The 15962-nt window shown below is 47.2% G+C and overlaps 1 protein-coding gene across 1 annotated transcript; it reads right to left on the reverse strand.

Annotated features, from left to right (window-relative positions):
* Nucleotides 1-283: 283 nt before the first annotated feature.
* LOC123391181 (basic proline-rich protein-like) lies at nt 284-9767 on the reverse strand. The gene is made up of 3 exons (XM_045077131.1): nt 9763-9767; nt 8528-9101; nt 284-602 (listed from the first exon to the last, which is right to left on the reverse strand). The coding sequence occupies exons 1-3, from the start codon at nt 9765-9767 to the stop codon at nt 471-473; spliced, it is 711 nt and encodes a 236-aa protein (XP_044933066.1). The 3' UTR covers nt 284-470.
* Between the last annotated feature and the right edge of the window lie 6195 nt (nt 9768-15962).

The following is a 15962-nucleotide window of genomic DNA, read 5'->3' on the forward strand; positions in this document are numbered from 1 at the left end:
AAGGAGTGCAAAGAAATTCCTCAGTAATTACTACATTATTTTGTTCTTTGTGTCAAATGTGAGTTAGGTGAGAGAATTCATTCATCTCTTACTACACTAGGAGGGACAGAGGCAATTTTTCTCACAGGAGTCAGGGCTAAAGCGGATTATCTTCTGAACTTCCCTGCAACATTTAACTGAAGCTAAATTTGCAAAAAAAAAAAAAAAAAAATCTTCCTTTTGAGAGATCTTCTCAAAAATTTAAAAAAAAAAAGTTGCATAATAGTCCACTTGAAGGATGCAAAGATTTAATTTCAGGTGGCACTTTGAGAGATGTGTGTGCATGCACATGTGTTGTAAGATAAAACAACCCAACTGACACAGGCTTAAGCAAAACAGGGGTTTTAGTTGTTCATATAATAGAAAAGTCCAGGGTGATCCGTCTTCAGTCATGGCTAGATCCAGGTACTCAGATGACATCATATGTGTTCTCATTCCTCTGTAATACTCAGCTCTGCTCTTCTTGACAGACAAGCTCTCCCCACCAGGAGCTTCAGACTTAATTCTGCTACCTTGACAACGTTGGAGAAACAAGACAAGAGGTGTCCACTGCAGTGGAATGCCTATTTAGTGGTAAAATAAGTAAGAGAGGGAAAAAGAAATGTAGGTGATAGGGGTTTGGCTGAGGGCAATGGATAGACCTATATTAAGTGAATCTGGGTTGGCAGGCCTGATTTTCAAACCAGTTGCATTGACTATTTGTAAAAATAATAATATCTCAAGACCCATAACATTCCATACTTAATTTCATCTGAGTATCCGGTAATTGCTGATCTTCATGAATGCCCATGTCAACCAGGGCTGCTGGTCAACCACGGGCAGCCTGATAAGTGGGCAGCTGTCCATCAAGACTGGAAGAAAGAAGTTTGAGAGCCAAGAGAGAAGTCAGGAACTTGGCCTGCGTGGTGCATGGGGATGGGAGGAGGGAAGGGGAGAAACCTCGGCAATTTGTTTTTAATATTTTGCTTGTTCTGGATACCATGAAAGCTGCGTACATTGGCTTCTGACTAATGAAAACAGAGGGGAAGCCAGGCTGGAAACCTGGCCGTGTTTCCGTGCACAATTAGGTTTGTTTGTTTAGGTCTCTTTTTATTTGTTTTCAGATGACTCAGATAGGAGTACTGCAGGCATTTCAAAGCGAAGTGTTCTTCTGTGTATTTTGGGTCTAGGGCTTCACCAAGTGCAGAAAGCCTTGGCTCCCTGAGGTTATTTTCCTATCCAAGGGTTTTTCAAACTTTCAAGTGGAGCTGGAAGAATGCCGTTGTAAGCCAGGTTATTTTTCTTAACAGACCCCAGCTTGGGGTTGCACGGGGGACAGCGATCACAAACATATAAACACTAAAGTCCCCAAACAAGGCACAAGGGCACCCATTGTGCTGACCTCTGGCACCATCTCCCCTTGATGGCTTTACCATCTGTGCAGTCCAGTCCTTTCTGGAAACATCTTCATGAACCAGCCTCCTTCGTTCCAGACAACCAAGTTCAAGAATGGATTCTTGTTTCTAATCTTTCTGTATCTGTCTACAAACTGTTGAGCTCTGAAGACTTGCCTCTTGGATTACCATGGTTTAGAGTCTAAAGCTTCTCCTGTGAAATGCAGAGAGATTTACAATCTGGCAACCTGCTAAGACCCTGGCTGAGTTCCTTTGCCTCAGGGGAGTGACTCCCATGGAGACTGTTTGCTCCTGGTCAGTTGACTCCAAGTTCAGGAAAGGCCTTTGGAGAGAGGTCTTGGGAGGGACTAGCCAGTAATCTCCTTCCTACAGAAGCAAGATGCAAATCAGGTAATGGTGAGACCTCCTCCTCCACCTCTCTTCTTGGAGGCTTACGTCCAGTAGCCCTGCCTGTGCAGGATGAGTCAGAGGACAGGGATGCTCGAAGTGGTCTTGATTATTTTTAAAATACTCTGTGACTTTATGCAGGCTGCAAGAGCAGGTTTCCCGAGTTCCCTGGAATCTGGGTCCCAGCCTGAGTCTCCCACAGTGTCCCTTGCCCATGTTATATAAAAGACACTGGCCAACATGCTGGCTGGAGAAGTATTTTCATACTTGAGTCATTCCAATGAAACTTCTGTTAACTAAGATTTTGTTTCTCAGTGCTCCTCTCCCTCTGCCCCACTTTTAAGCTCTCCTCTTTCAGTATTTGAAGTTGGAACCTCCTGAAGCTCAGAGCAGAAAGATTGATTCTACCTAAATGTATACATTTCAGGAATTTCTTTTCCAAACCACTCTCTTCCAGAGCTATATTGTGGGATCCAATAAAGTTCTACCCAGTCTCCCACACTTGCTACAGATACACTGCTGCACCATGACAGGTGACAATACTGTGTTTTAGCCGATCTCGAGATTGAAAGTAGTTTAATCAGGAAGTCAACCCAGGAAGCACCCGAGGGAGAGGTGGAGTGACTCTGGGCATCTGGAGCTCAGTCCTGATTAGGACCCTCTGAGAGACTGTGTTGAACATGCCTTGGACAGTCCCACAGACAAGAAAGCTGTCGCTGGTTGTTAGAGTTTGCTCCTGGCATCTCCCAAGCTCACTTTTGCAGCCAGAGAACGTCCTCAGGCTGAGAGACATGAAGCCCTAGGTCAGTGTGGAATTCTCTGGAGGCCACTTCCGGAGAAAATTGAAGGGATCTGGAAGAGGCACCAACCATGGTGTCTAGCATTTACTGCACCCTAGGATGGCAAAAGTTAGGGGACAGTGAACCAAAAGAGACTGGACTGTTTTCACTCAGCTGAGTTGACTTAGACAAGGAAGAGGACAACCATTAATACCAGTGAGCAAGAGCTGAAATGACAAGAGCTGAAAAGCAAAAGGTTTTGTTTCCATTCTCGGTTTACCTATGTACTTAGCAAATGTTAACAGACTGCCTACTTGCTTCAGGTTCTGTGCTAAGGGCTGGGGTATTGCAAGGAAGAAACCAGGCTCTGTCTCTGCCTCAGAAGACCACAGTCTGGTGGGGGATGGAGACAAGGAAAGAGTTCAAGGCAAGGGACTGTGACAGTACAGCCTTAGCAGGAGGGGCCCCTCATCTAGGTGTCTCTTCCTCAAGAAGGAAGGGGAAGAGAAGGAACAGAATGTGAGAATGCCTGGAGGCACCCGTGAGATGTCCGGGCTGTTTTCTAGTAGATGATGAGAGGGAGTGGTTCCTGATAAAGCTGGATGCCAACAAACACCAGGTCACAGAGACTCTTGTCAGTCACATCGCAGTGTTTATGTCATATAGCAGAGCAGCGAGGAATGCCTTCTTCTTCTTATTATTACTACTATTATTTAATTGTTTAGTTATCACTACTATTATTTAATTATTACTACTATTAATTTAATTAACTTGTTTGTTTCATTGTTTCTTAAATCCCATCTCTTCCTTCTGGCTTTCATGTCCCTCTTCCTGAAAAGTATCTTTTGCTAACTTCTCACTGATGTTTGTGAAAGGTGGGCTCCCTCAGTCAAGGGCAGATCCAGTTTTCATGGGGCTTAAAGCTTATGCAATTTTAATTCCTCTTTAGGGAAAAAAACCCAAGAAAACTATAAATACAAAATTAAGACTAAAAGTAAGCCCTGATGACAAGAAAAGAAATCTTAGCAAATTCTAGAAAGTTGACAAGTAAAAACAAACATTATCTATAAAATCAAGAAAAATAACATTAAAAAAATTAATTCACTATAATTTTTTCCAGCTTCCCCTCATGTTGGCATCACCAGGGGGACTTGAAAAAGAGGAAAAAGACTTGGCCTACATTTAGTATGGGTTTCATGGGATATATTCGATGGTTTGCAGTCATTTCCATGTATAGTTCAGTTATTGCTGGGTGTTCAGATTCTGGAATGGCTTCCAGAAATACTCCTACCCTCCACATGCTGCCTTGCCTGGCACCCAGCAAAAAAATCCTACAATGTTCAATACCAAAAATATGTGGATGGTAGAGAAGCAAGTTTTAAGATATATAGAGCCAGCTACAATTTTCTAGTCCATGGAAAACTCTTCTTCTAATATCAGAAATGTAAAATTGTAAGTGGAGGATTCATTCCTACTCAAAGGCTAGTTGAAATGGAAGTTTTCTTTCATCAATCATATATTTGAGAACTCCGTGCATACAGTTATAAACCCAATAAGTATTTACAGCTCATTTGTGAAAGAAATTTCACAGAGGCCTTTCCAAGGTTGACAACAATCTAAAATACTTATATGCCATTACCAAAAAAGAGTGACAAAACCAAAAGAAAAAAAATTGTAATGATCAGTAACAGAAAATAAATTTGATTAACCATGTTAGAAAAAAAAAAAAAACTGTATTATCTTTCTCTTCAGTCTATAGAAGATGATTTTACAAAATCATCACATGAAGAGGTGATTAAAGAATATGTAGCTAAAAAAGGAATAAGTCTAAATGCAATCTGGTATCCTGGATTAGATCCTGGAGGAGAGAAAAGACATAAGGGGAAAAACTGGTGAAATCGGTGAATAAAGTGGTGGATATAATTACATGATTATTGATGACGCACAAGTTCAAGGATGCTAGGATGCCACTGAAACAGGTACTCACATATTTGAATTTCCAAAGGCTAAAGTGAAAGCCAGAGCTGAAAGGCAGATATTGGCCAAATATGGAGGCCAAACTTTAACTTTGCCACATCCCTTGAGAAAACCCAATCCCTTACCATTTGGGCCCATTCAAGGTCAAATGACCTCTCCCAGGGCTGTTTGGCATCACCTCCTATGCTAACCACTCTCCTTTTCAGTGTCCTCTCCATTTTTGACACAGGGGCCTTTGTCCCTCTTTTTTGCAGACTCAGTTATGTACTTACATTTCTAGGTGTTTATACTATGAGAGTTTCCAAGTTCGTTAGCTCATCAGGTTGTTGAGCTGGTTTTCAGCATGAGAGTGGGGTGGTGAACTTGACGATTTAGGAAAGAATCCTGGCTTTAGCATGGAGAATGGATTTAAGGTGTGGGGTAAAATAAAGACAGAACAAAGACAGATCTGAAGGAACTCAACTGCAGAGATGACCCAGGGCAACCCGAATGAGAGGAATCACAGCCGAGAGGGAGAGAAGTAGATGCTCTCAGGCATTTCAGGTCAGAGGAGCAGAATCTGGTGAAAGAGTGGCTTTGGCGGCAGAGGAGCAGGGAAGGGTCTAAGATGTGCCTATGGTGGGGTGGGGACACCTGGGTGGATAGTCCTGCTACCTCTTGAAATAAGAAACAGAAGAGGGGCAGAAGCAGCCCTGTGGGGCAAAATGAGTAGTTCAACATTAGACATGCTGCATATCATCCTAGTCTCAGTGTGACACACAGGTTGGGAGAGAGATCTGATCAACCCGAACTTGTGGATTGGACTTGTAGTGGACATTAAGTCTATGCAAAGTGCCTAGAATGGAACCTGGTTCAGAGCAAGACTGTGTGAAGGTGGGCTGTATGAATGGCCACTGTGGTAGAGGACACAGGCACCAATCACATAAACCCATGCAAATTACACCTCTGCTGAGCTGATGAAGAGAAATATCTGAGATATAGAAGCCCCTAGCAGGGGCATTTGATACAATCAGGAGAGTCAGGGAGGACTTCCCTGAAGAAGTGGCGCTTGAACAGAAATCTGAAGAATAATTAGAAGGAATCAGGCAACGAGGGGAAGGAAGAACATTCCAGGCTGAGGGAACAGCTGGGACAACTGAGGGAACAACACAAATCTCTTTGGAGAAGGGACTGTGGACACATGTAAGAAGATGTTATTATGGCTGAAGAAGACCAGGGGAGCCTGTGCCTTAGGAAAGACGTGTCATCTCTCTGAGAGAAGAGACTTGACAATTTGCAAGGTCCTCCTTCTAAGTCTCGAATTCTAGAGTTCTGTGATCCTTGTAACTTCTGGTTTTGGTAAAAACAATTCTACAGAAAAGTTGCGATAGAACAACGAACTCCCTAAATCTTCCCTAGGATTCACCAATTGTTAAAATTTTGCCATATTTTCTTTATCATCTCTCTCTCTACTTGCCTATTAACCAATGTACTTTCTATACATATATAATGTCTGTATCTAAACATAATACATATTATTATTATTGCAGAACAATTTAAGAGTAAGTTACTATCCTCGTGACCTTCACTCTTAAATATTTCAGCATGTATCTCCCAAGAATAACAACATTCTCTTACATGATTATGTCCAGTGATGGAAAACAGGATAGGCTCTGTGATCCAGAATTCTATGATCTCTTTAAATACGGATGGGATTCAGTAGCAACTTATACTGAGCACCTACTGTGTGCCTGGTGCCATCCTCTGTACATAGTATTCAAAATGATACGAGAGACAAGTGCTCAGACAGATGTTTCCATGGAGATGTGGAGAGGGCAATGGCAGATGTAAGCAGGAATGCCAGGGGGATGCAGAGGAAGGAAATCTGGGCAGAGACTAACTATCACATCTTTACTCTTCCTCTTCTTTTTTCCTAGCTGGACCTCTGCACTATTAGGGTTTCCAATGCACCCAACTCAAAAACTGCATTCTCCAATTCATCTGTTGGAAGACCAAAGATATATATTAGAGGTCACTGGATGCAACTTCTGGGAGAGCTTATTAAAGCAGCCAAACTAGCTGGGAGGCACACACTTTGGCCCTTGACTCTTGCTCTTTCCTGCTGTTAAGACTGTCATTATAATTGCTAAAGCTACAACAGCCATCTTGCAGCCACAAGGAGACATTATAGATGGAAGCCAGTGTTAAGAACGGTGGAGCAAAAAGACAAAAGTATCCTGGATCACTGGCGATAAAAAGGAGCCACCACGCCAACTCTGAATTGTATACTCCAAACTCTTTAGGAGAGAGGAATTAATGATCTCATTTAAGTCACCACTAATTAGGGTTTCTGTTACATGTAGTTGAAGTTAGTCCCAACTGATAAATCACTTGATTCTGCCTTGGGGATCCAAGGAAAACTGCATATGTAATATGAAAAATAAGATTTAAAAAAAAGAAAAAAGAAAGGAAAAAAGAGAGAGAGAAGCTTGGGTAAAAAGGTAGGAGGACGCTCAGAACATAAATTTTAGCTTAAGAGTAGCAGAGGCCATTGAAAGGACTTGAGGAGAGTCCCAGGTCTAAATTTCAGGTTTAGGACGCAACAGAGAAGTTGTCTTGTTAATAGCTACATTGCAGAGACTGGGAGACTAAAGTTAGGAAAACTAATAAGAGAAACGATGTGACAAACTCCACAAGGAATGACCCCAACCTGGAATAATCCTGCCCAACATGCTAAAAAGCAAGGGCTCTGCTGTCGGCAAGACTTGAGACACGTTTGGGCTTTCCCTCTTATTACCTACATGACCCTTAGCAAATGACTTCTCAATGCCTCGGTCCCTTCCTATTTCCACCAGACTGTAAAGAGAATTAAGTGAGGCCACGCATGCACAATACTTAGAGCTTAGAGTACTATCTGCTACATACTAAGCACCCACCAAATTGTTGTTAAGCCCATGGCAGTGTAAAAAGGATTCTAGGCAATAAGGTAGAATAAGATGAAATCAACAGAATGCACAACTGGTTGGATGGTAGGAAGGGTGAGAAAGAGAGAGAAAGGAGGAAAGAAGTTAAAAATGTCTCTAGATTTCTGTGGAAGGAAGCATACAGTTTTGGACCTGCAGAGTTGATGGTATCTCTCCCCATCCAGACGGGAGGCAACCAGGGCTCACCTGCATGGACAGATAGGGAGCCCAGGCAAAGATCTGAGCTGGAGACAGACTGGTGAGCAGCTGGAGCCCCAGGGTGTGTGTGTTGGGGGGAGGGGGAGTTGAGAGGGGGGAGTGGGCCGAGGTGGTGGTGAGGGGATCACAGCTCTCAGGCGAGTGTGTAGAATGAAAAGAAGAGAAAGCCAAGAGGAGCCCAGCTACTGGCGGACAAAGAGTAGCCAGCAAGGAAACTGAGGTGGACTGGGTTCAAGGTCCTAGAAAAAGCGGAAGGAGTGTCCCAGGAAATTCCAAGGACAGAAAATTTGCAGAAAGCCTGTTCAGTAGCAGGAAATGCTGCAAGGCCATCAAATGCGGTCTGGGAATTGGGCATTGGGTTGTGGGGCAAGGAGGTCAATGGAGACCTCGGCATTAACTGAAGGTCGTCGGGGACATCGGAAGTCTCGGGGGAAGACCTGTAGGAGAGCAGGATCAGAGGATGTTTGTGTGAAAGAAAGGAGGGAATCATGCAGTAGTGGCAGCTAATGAGAAGAAACTGGAAGGAAAGTAAGATGCTAGAAAGGTTTTGGGGAAGAGGAGTGCGGGCTTGAGGTCCAAGACTGGATCCAGAATCGGGCCAGGGCCTTTGCCACCTACCCAGAGTAGGGAAAATGGCCCACAGTAGTGCTGGGAAGGCAGGATGCCTGTGGGGCTAGGCTGAAAAGCAGTGAGGGACCAGCTCTAGTCCGAGTGGCCATGGACCCTCCGAGGACGAGGACGGCTGGAGACCGAGAAAAACAATAATGACTCTTATTTCTTGGGCACTCACCCTTGTGCCAGGACGGAGCGGAACCTTTGCAAGTCCCTCACTGCGGCCCTGTTTCACCAGTGAGCACCTGAGGCCCAGGGAGCTTAAAGGCCAGCAGAAACCGGCAGGGCGGGGGGCCTTACCCCGCGTCTGAGCCCACGGAGGCACCTTGATCTCCACCCTCCACCGCGGGGCGGGAAAGACGGCGGAACCGCGGGGAAGGCGCGGGGACGCGGCCCCACGGCGGAGGAGGGGAGCCGACCCCGGCGGTTGCCGACAAGGCCCAGGGCGGAGCCGGAGCACCCGATCCCTGGGGGCATCGCTCCGAAGCGCCCGCCGCCCAGGCCCCTGGGCACCCGAAGCCGCTCCCGGAGCGAGAGGGGCCTGCGGAGCGTCCCCAGGAGGGGGCAGCAGCGCGCCGCGGAAAGCCGCCGCTTCAACTCCGCGGCCGGGGGGCTCGAACCAGGGACCGGCTGCTTCCCTGGAAGGGGGTCCCTGCCTCTCCCATCCCCGACGGTCAGGCCAAGGCCGAGGAAGCCCTGCCCCCGGGGCATGTGCTGCGTCTGCGGCCCTCCCAGGAGGCCCGGAGCGTCCCCTTGGGAACAGCCTCCCCAGCCCTGCGCCCAAAACTCCGCGCAGGGCCAGTCCCAGGAAATGAGAGCCACGGTTGTTCTCTCTGTCCCCTCTTTCTCAGCGCCCTCCTCCTCTGTTCCTAGACACGCAGACTGGAGACGGCCCCCACTATTTTTCAGCCCAGCCACCACGGGGCATTCGGGCTTCCCAACACCACTTTGGGTCATTTCCCCCACTTTGGGCACATGGCAAAGGTTCTGGCCTGGTTCTGGATCCTGTCCTGGACCTCAAGCTCCGGCTTCTCTTCCCAGGTCTCTTTTTAGCATCGGTGTTTCCTTCCAATTTCTTTTCCTCGTTAGTTCCCGCTTTGGGGTGACTCCCTTCTCTCCCCTCCGGGCCAGCCCGCTGCAGGCTGGCTACCCCCCTTGTGAAAAAGCCCCTCCCTCTTGTTTAGCTGCTCCTCACAAGGCTTCCCCAGTCCGCAGGACAGGAGTGGGGTGCCCTTCCGCTCCGCCAAGATGCCCCCCCTCCCCCCCGCGAAGGAGCCCAACCTGCGGGAGCAGCCCTAGGGGCCTTCTTCCCAGGCTCACTGGGGCTCCTCCCCAGACCATAAGAGTCCAGTTCAGGCCTAAAGCTGGTGTCCCAAGAACTCAAGAGCAGCTGGTTGCACAAATAGAACTCACCACATATCGGATGTGAAGGGAAAATAGAGTATCATTATTTCGCTTAGAAACTAATCTGGTCTTTCTCCTCTGAACCCCACCCACTAGTTAGTGGGATGGGGAAGAAAAGCAAAATGTCCGATCCAGTTAATTTTGAACTGGTATTTTAAACCTTTCAGATAATGCTCAGTCTTTAAGAAAAACACTCAGTGTCTCCGATAGTCAACCCTCTGGCCCCCACCCTAGAGGCGTGGGCTTATGGAGTGAAGAAGCTTTCTCCTCTCCTGGCACCAGAGGCGGTAGGTGGGTTCTTTGGTTCCACCAAGGCCCTTGGATGTGTGCTGTGCAGTGGTCTTCTGGGAGAGGTCCTTTTTTTGGGGCTAGGGTCATACTTGACCTCCTAGACACAAGGACTGAAAGTATGTCTTGTTCTTCCAGCCTAGGCAGTGCTCCTGGTGACGGTCTGGTGCCCTGGCCTCTCTTTCCATTGGTTCTCCAGTCTGTTAGCTGGCAGGTCCACTCCTTAGACAAGGCTGGGAGGTCACCTGGTATCATATGAGCAGGCCCTTTGGTGGCCCATTGTCTCCCACCTTAGCATCTGTACCCCAGGGTGTTCAGGTTGAGGGTGTGCCCAGGGAAGCTGAGCTTCAGGCTTCCCCAAGCCAGACCACGTGGAGCTCCTTTTCTGGGGCTATGCTCTGGATTCTAATGGGGTCGCTTGTGAAGTGGCTTCCACCCAGACTCTTAAGGGTAATACCCCGCTATCACCTCCCCTCTGCAGGCCCGGAGATGTGAACAGCAGGGCAATCTCCCTGATTGCTTGGCTATTCCTACTCTATCCACTTCCTCCTCTTTTAAACAGATTTTCAGGTACAGAAAAAGGGTGGGCTTTTCCTTTACTTCTATTTCCTCCTTTCTGACTCTTACAAGCCCTAAAGGACTGGCTTTGGCCTCTTACTCTGCAAACAGAAGAACTGAGCTCTAGGCTTAGTCTTGATGTACAGAGGGAGGAGGAAGAATTTGGAAAATCCCTTCTCAAGATAATGGTCTGGCTCCTAAAGGCTAGAACTTTCTGCATAATCCTATTTTGAATGACCAAAACTAAACATTACCTGTGTCTCTCTTGGAATTCCTTCCGAATCAACATGAATCTGCACACACAGATTCCCCCCCCCACACACACACAAATGCACACGCCCCATCACGCCCGTACGGTGTACAGTCGTGCCTCCTCCTACCGGCAGATGGACATGTAGCGTGGTGGATGGTGGCAGGGGGCAGAAGGGAAAAGCCTACGAATGCCTTAAAGCAGGATCCCCCTTCTTCTCTCTTGCAGCATAAAGAACTCTGTTCTAATCGGGTCCAAATTACTGAGCTTTTCTTTTTCTCTTACTGTTTGTAAATTTCCAGGTCTCTGTCCCTTTAGCTCTCTTCCCAGATGGGCTTGTCAGCATCATTCTCTCCTGAGATACCTTGTGAAGATGTTTTTGCTTCCACCCTCCTCTCATCACCCCACAGCAAACCCCAGTCCTCCCCCCCCCCCCCCCGCAGCCCTACTCCATCCCACACCTTCAGGCAGGGTGCTTGGAACCATTCCTCTGAGACACAGGATGTGCTTTCCCACCTCTATGCCAACACACGTGCTGTGCCCTGGCCTGGGCTTTCCCATCAACCGGCCTCTGTAAGGCTTGTTTCAGTTTATCATCCATGAGAGGCTTTCCTGCCTCTGCCCAGTCAGTTCTAGTTCTCGCTCCTCTGAGGCCCTGAACCGCTTTGAATTCCTCACGTCCTACCCTGGATTTATAGCTATGCTCGTATTTCTCTCCCAACTACACTGAAGTTTCTCAGAAGGCAGGCACCGTGTATCTCTTGGCTGCGTTTCTTCCATGAGGCTGTGAGTTAAACCGACCAGGCGCCTCTGATATAAATTGATAAGTTGAATGTGACTACCAACAAGACTAGCCCCAGACCACATTTTAAAGTTAGCTCAAAGCACATCAGCTCATACAAATGATTTCATGTCTTTGGCCTCAGTTTATTTGTTAAAGAATTGAGTCGGTTTCCATGATGTCTTAGATCATCTCCGCCTCTGACAGTCTGTAATTCTACCCATATTGTCTTGTGACATGTGTGTGCCTAAGCATGCGTGTGTATGTGTGTATATGTGCGCGCGCGTGAGAGAGAAAGAGAGAGTGAGAGAGAGAGAGAGAGAGAGAATGATGGGCAGGGGTCACTAACTGGGGAGACCAGGTGGAATAGAGGAACGGCAAAAGCTTTAGATTAGGACAAACCTGAGTCCAAACCCAGGCTAAGGCACTCAACTGTGGGGTGACCTTGGGCAGGCTACCTTCTCTGAGTTAAATGGAAAATGAATATATTTACTGAGGCCCTACTTAGTGCACACACCCGCTTGGTAGCTGGGGATATGGAGTCAATATGGGGTGTCCCCTCTCTGTGGGAGGCCAGAATCCATTAAGAGGAGACGAATCTGCAGACAAGTAAGTGTAATCAAGCACAGAAGTTCTCCATGAGAAAATGTCCAGGACACAGTGGGGCCACAAAGGAAGGAAAGGTAGATGAGCAGATTCCAAGTATGATTTAGCTGGGAGTGGGCCAAGGAAGAGTTCCCTAAAGACGTGAGAGCAGAAAAGAGCACTCCTGGAACTTTCGGGGAGAGGGAAATAAGCAAGTGGGGCCAGGTCTGTGACTGCCGTCATGAACCTTCTTTGACCCAGACTGGCAAGGCCTAGGAATCTTGGATCCTGAAGGCATTTCCCAAGAGGGGGTCACTGTTGACATTTAGACCACTGGCCTGGGCCCTGAACCTCTTGGTCTTCCTCCAAGCCCCAGTCCCTTTCCTTGTGGCTGATGAGTCATCGCCAGTCCCGCAGGTGGCCTCTGGAGCTTCTGTTTCTCTTCAGTGACCTCTGCCCACCTACCTAATCTTCTTACAGGGTAAAACAGTGCTTGAGAAAAGGTAGCTGCTTCCATAAGAAGTGATGCCCTCCTCAACCCTTCCCCCTATGTCCCTGTACTGGATCCAAGGGAGATAGTGCCTGCTCCAAATCCATGAGAGTTTCTATCAAAGGAGAGTCTGAAAAACAGCACTAGCCGAAGGAAGTTGTTCAAACACCATCCATTTTGACACTTGGCAGGATTAGCAAAGCACCTCTTCCCCCAGAGAGCAGGAAAGTTTCCAGAATTAGTCTGCCGGCAGAAAGGGAGGTCGAGCAAACAGGCATATTGTTTTCTCATAGCTGTCTCTCTTGTTAATGTTTGGTCGGCCAGCGGTGCATTTTTGCAGTGTTACATAGGCTTACGTTCAGCTTTCATCAGAGAACAATTAGGACGAGTGTGGGGAGAGGCCAAAGGGTCGGGGACAACAGATGGGCCTCCACTTAAGCAGGTTAGAAGTTCATTGCTCCAGAGGAAGAAGATCCATCTCTGGCTGGGGGCCTGAGGGGTTCGGTAGAAAGAGGCAGAATGGAAAGAAGGTGAGGGCCTCTCCTTTCTGAAATAGCCCTTTGGGACAAGTCTCGGTGTCTTAGGCAGTTGATTTAGTTTTCCATGAAGAAGCATCGGCAGCCCTGGCAGCATCAAGAAGCCAGAGGCTTGGGGCCATACCAAAATAGCAGCATCGCTGCGTTTTCCAGCTGAGGGATTACTCTTTGGTGAGCCAGAGAGCTTTGGAACATCATTTGGAAGCAAAACCACATTTCTTTCCAAAAAAAAAAATTTTTTAAAGAAAACTTTGCATGCAATGAAGTTAAGCCTTAACTCTTGAGGGGAAGTAGTATAGGGATGGCCATTGGTGGAGGGTGAATTTGCCTTCGGTGAGCTGAGGAACCTGGGAGGGTCAGAGGGTTCCAGAAGTATAGGTTAACAGGAAGAATGTGCTGGTATGTCGGTAGGAAAGAACCAAAGGCAGAAAGGGAATTGTGTGAGTTAGTCCTTGCTGCACAACATACCATCCCAACCTCAGTGGTTACAAGCAACCACTGTTGTATTTATTCATGTTTCTGGGGGTCGGCAGTTTGGTCTGGGCTCTGTTGGGTGATTCTTCTCCTCATTTCACCTGGGGGCATCTGCAATCATTTGGCAGCTCAAAATGGCTTTGATAGTCCAAGATGGCCTTATTCACTATTCTTGCAATCGGTACTGGCTGTTAGCCAGGCCATGCATCTCCAGAGACCAGCCTCCACTTCATCACATATTGGCTGGGTACCAAAAGCAGCAAGAAAGAGGAAAAGGCTCAACACACAATCATTTTCCCAGTCTCTGCTTATGTTACATTGGCTGTCCCATTAACAAAAGTAAGTTGCATAGCCAAGCTCCGAGTCAGTGTGGGAGGGGATGACACCAGGGTGTGGATGTACGGAGGGAGTCCTGGCTCCATTGGGAGCCATTACTGTAACTGTCTACCCACAAGCAGGAAGTAAATCTGAAATAGAGTCGAATGCCCTAACCTCAGTGGGATGCAAACCATGCAAGTCAGTCCATATGAGCTCAGGCTGAGGGAAGAAAGATCAGATCATCTCATTGGGTTTTGGGAACGAGCCTGCTATTTCCTAGGGATGTTGGGGTAGACTCTTGGATTAGTAAGACTCGAATAACTCAAGTGGGCGTCATTTTTAGCATCTCATAAAACTTTATAAGGTCCTCTTTATATATATATATATACATATATATATATATAGTTATAAAATCTCCACATAGATAGAACCTGGGATTCTTCAGCTTATGGGGAAGATGGTGGAGTTGAAACAGTAGAACAGGAACTGTGTCACTTGTACAATAGAGGGAACCGGTTATACTGGTGATAACGGAGGGGAAAACCAAACAGGCACAATAAGGCAACCAGGGATGAGCGACCTTGGGGAATCACTGCTACCTCAAAGTTGGAGAGGCAAGAGACGAGGCTAAGGTTATAGAGCTCAGAGCAGGGTGATCTGGTACGGGCTTGTTTGGTGTGAACTGGAGCCACAGAGAAATAGAGCCATTGCTAGAGGAGCTAACCAGACACTGCCATCTTCCTTCCACTCAACTCCCACTACTCCCCACTTCTCCTGCTAATGCCTGTCCAGAAACCCACGATTGTAGGGGATCCTAGTTAATGTGGGCTGCTGTAACAAAATAACATAGATCGGACAGGTTCAGTGTTAGTAAGAGCCCACATCCCGATTCAGAGATGGCTGTGTTCTCACTATGTCTTCACGTAGTGAAAGCAGTGAGAGAGCTCTCTGGGGTCTCTTCTACAAGGGCGCTAGTCCCATTCTTGAGGGCCCTGCCCTCATTAGCTGATCATTTTCCAAAGGTCCCAACTTCAAATATCATCACCTTGACGGCTAGAATCCCCACATATACATTTGAGGGAGACATAAGGGCTCACTCCATAATAAGAGGCCTCAGAAACACAGTCAACAAGGGCAGCCCCCTGGAACACAGAGCAGAGCAGGAGAAAGACAAGGAATGTATCCAGGGTAAGGAGGCCCAGGACCAGCTCATGGAGAACATTCCCAGTGAGAGCCTGCATCCCACCCCTATTAATAAAGCGAGACTCCTGTTCCCCTCAATGTCCCATGGGCAATTTCTCTGATCCTTAGGGTATCTCAGGTGAGCTTAAGAAAAACTGCCTGACTCCCTCACTGATGTCCAAAAGCCATTGAGAAGGGAGGGACTTCTCCCTGAGAATGCTCCCCTGCCCCAGCTACTGCCGTCTGCCACCCCAGGTCTCCAGACCCTGGGGTGTAGTATGGTGGTTGGACTCCTGAGGCCTCCATGTGACAGCACCTCCCTGGCCTTCTCAGAGGTGGAATTTGTTCTGTGTACTCTGCAGTTGTCCTTGTCACCTTCATAAAACTAACTCATTTGGTATCTTTCTGCAGCTCCTCCTCCAATTCACATCTCTGGGACCGGGTCCGAAAGCCATGTCTAAGGCTAACTCCCCCTTTGCTTATTGGGAAATACCTGACCAAACTGTCCCCTCATTGTCCTTTGAAGACACCTCTTAGCAAGCTCACTCCTGGGTTCAAGCTGGGATCACACACTCAACACACACATGGCCTACAGGCACAAGCATGTGCTCACACCACAATGCTGTAAGAGTGCAGGAGAAATAATATAGTGATCCTTGATTAAGTACCTCCAGTGTGTCACCTACTTTATGTTTAATTCCTTTATTCCTGATGACAATGACATTATTCTCACTTACGGGTGACTGA

Source organism: Mustela putorius, unplaced genomic scaffold (assembly GCF_011764305.1).
Source record: "Mustela putorius furo isolate JIRA1106 unplaced genomic scaffold, ASM1176430v1.1 tig00000083_pilon_pilon_pilon, whole genome shotgun sequence".
Classification (NCBI taxonomy): domain Eukaryota; kingdom Metazoa; phylum Chordata; class Mammalia; order Carnivora; family Mustelidae; genus Mustela; species Mustela putorius.

What these genes read in the sequence shown, in the direction of transcription:
- LOC123391181 (XM_045077131.1), bottom strand. An exon ending in CGCTCCGTCCTGGCACAAGG is followed by an intron (nt 603 to 8,527) that starts GTGAGTGCCCAA and finishes ACCACTAAATAG; the next exon opens with GCATTCCACTGCAGTGGACA.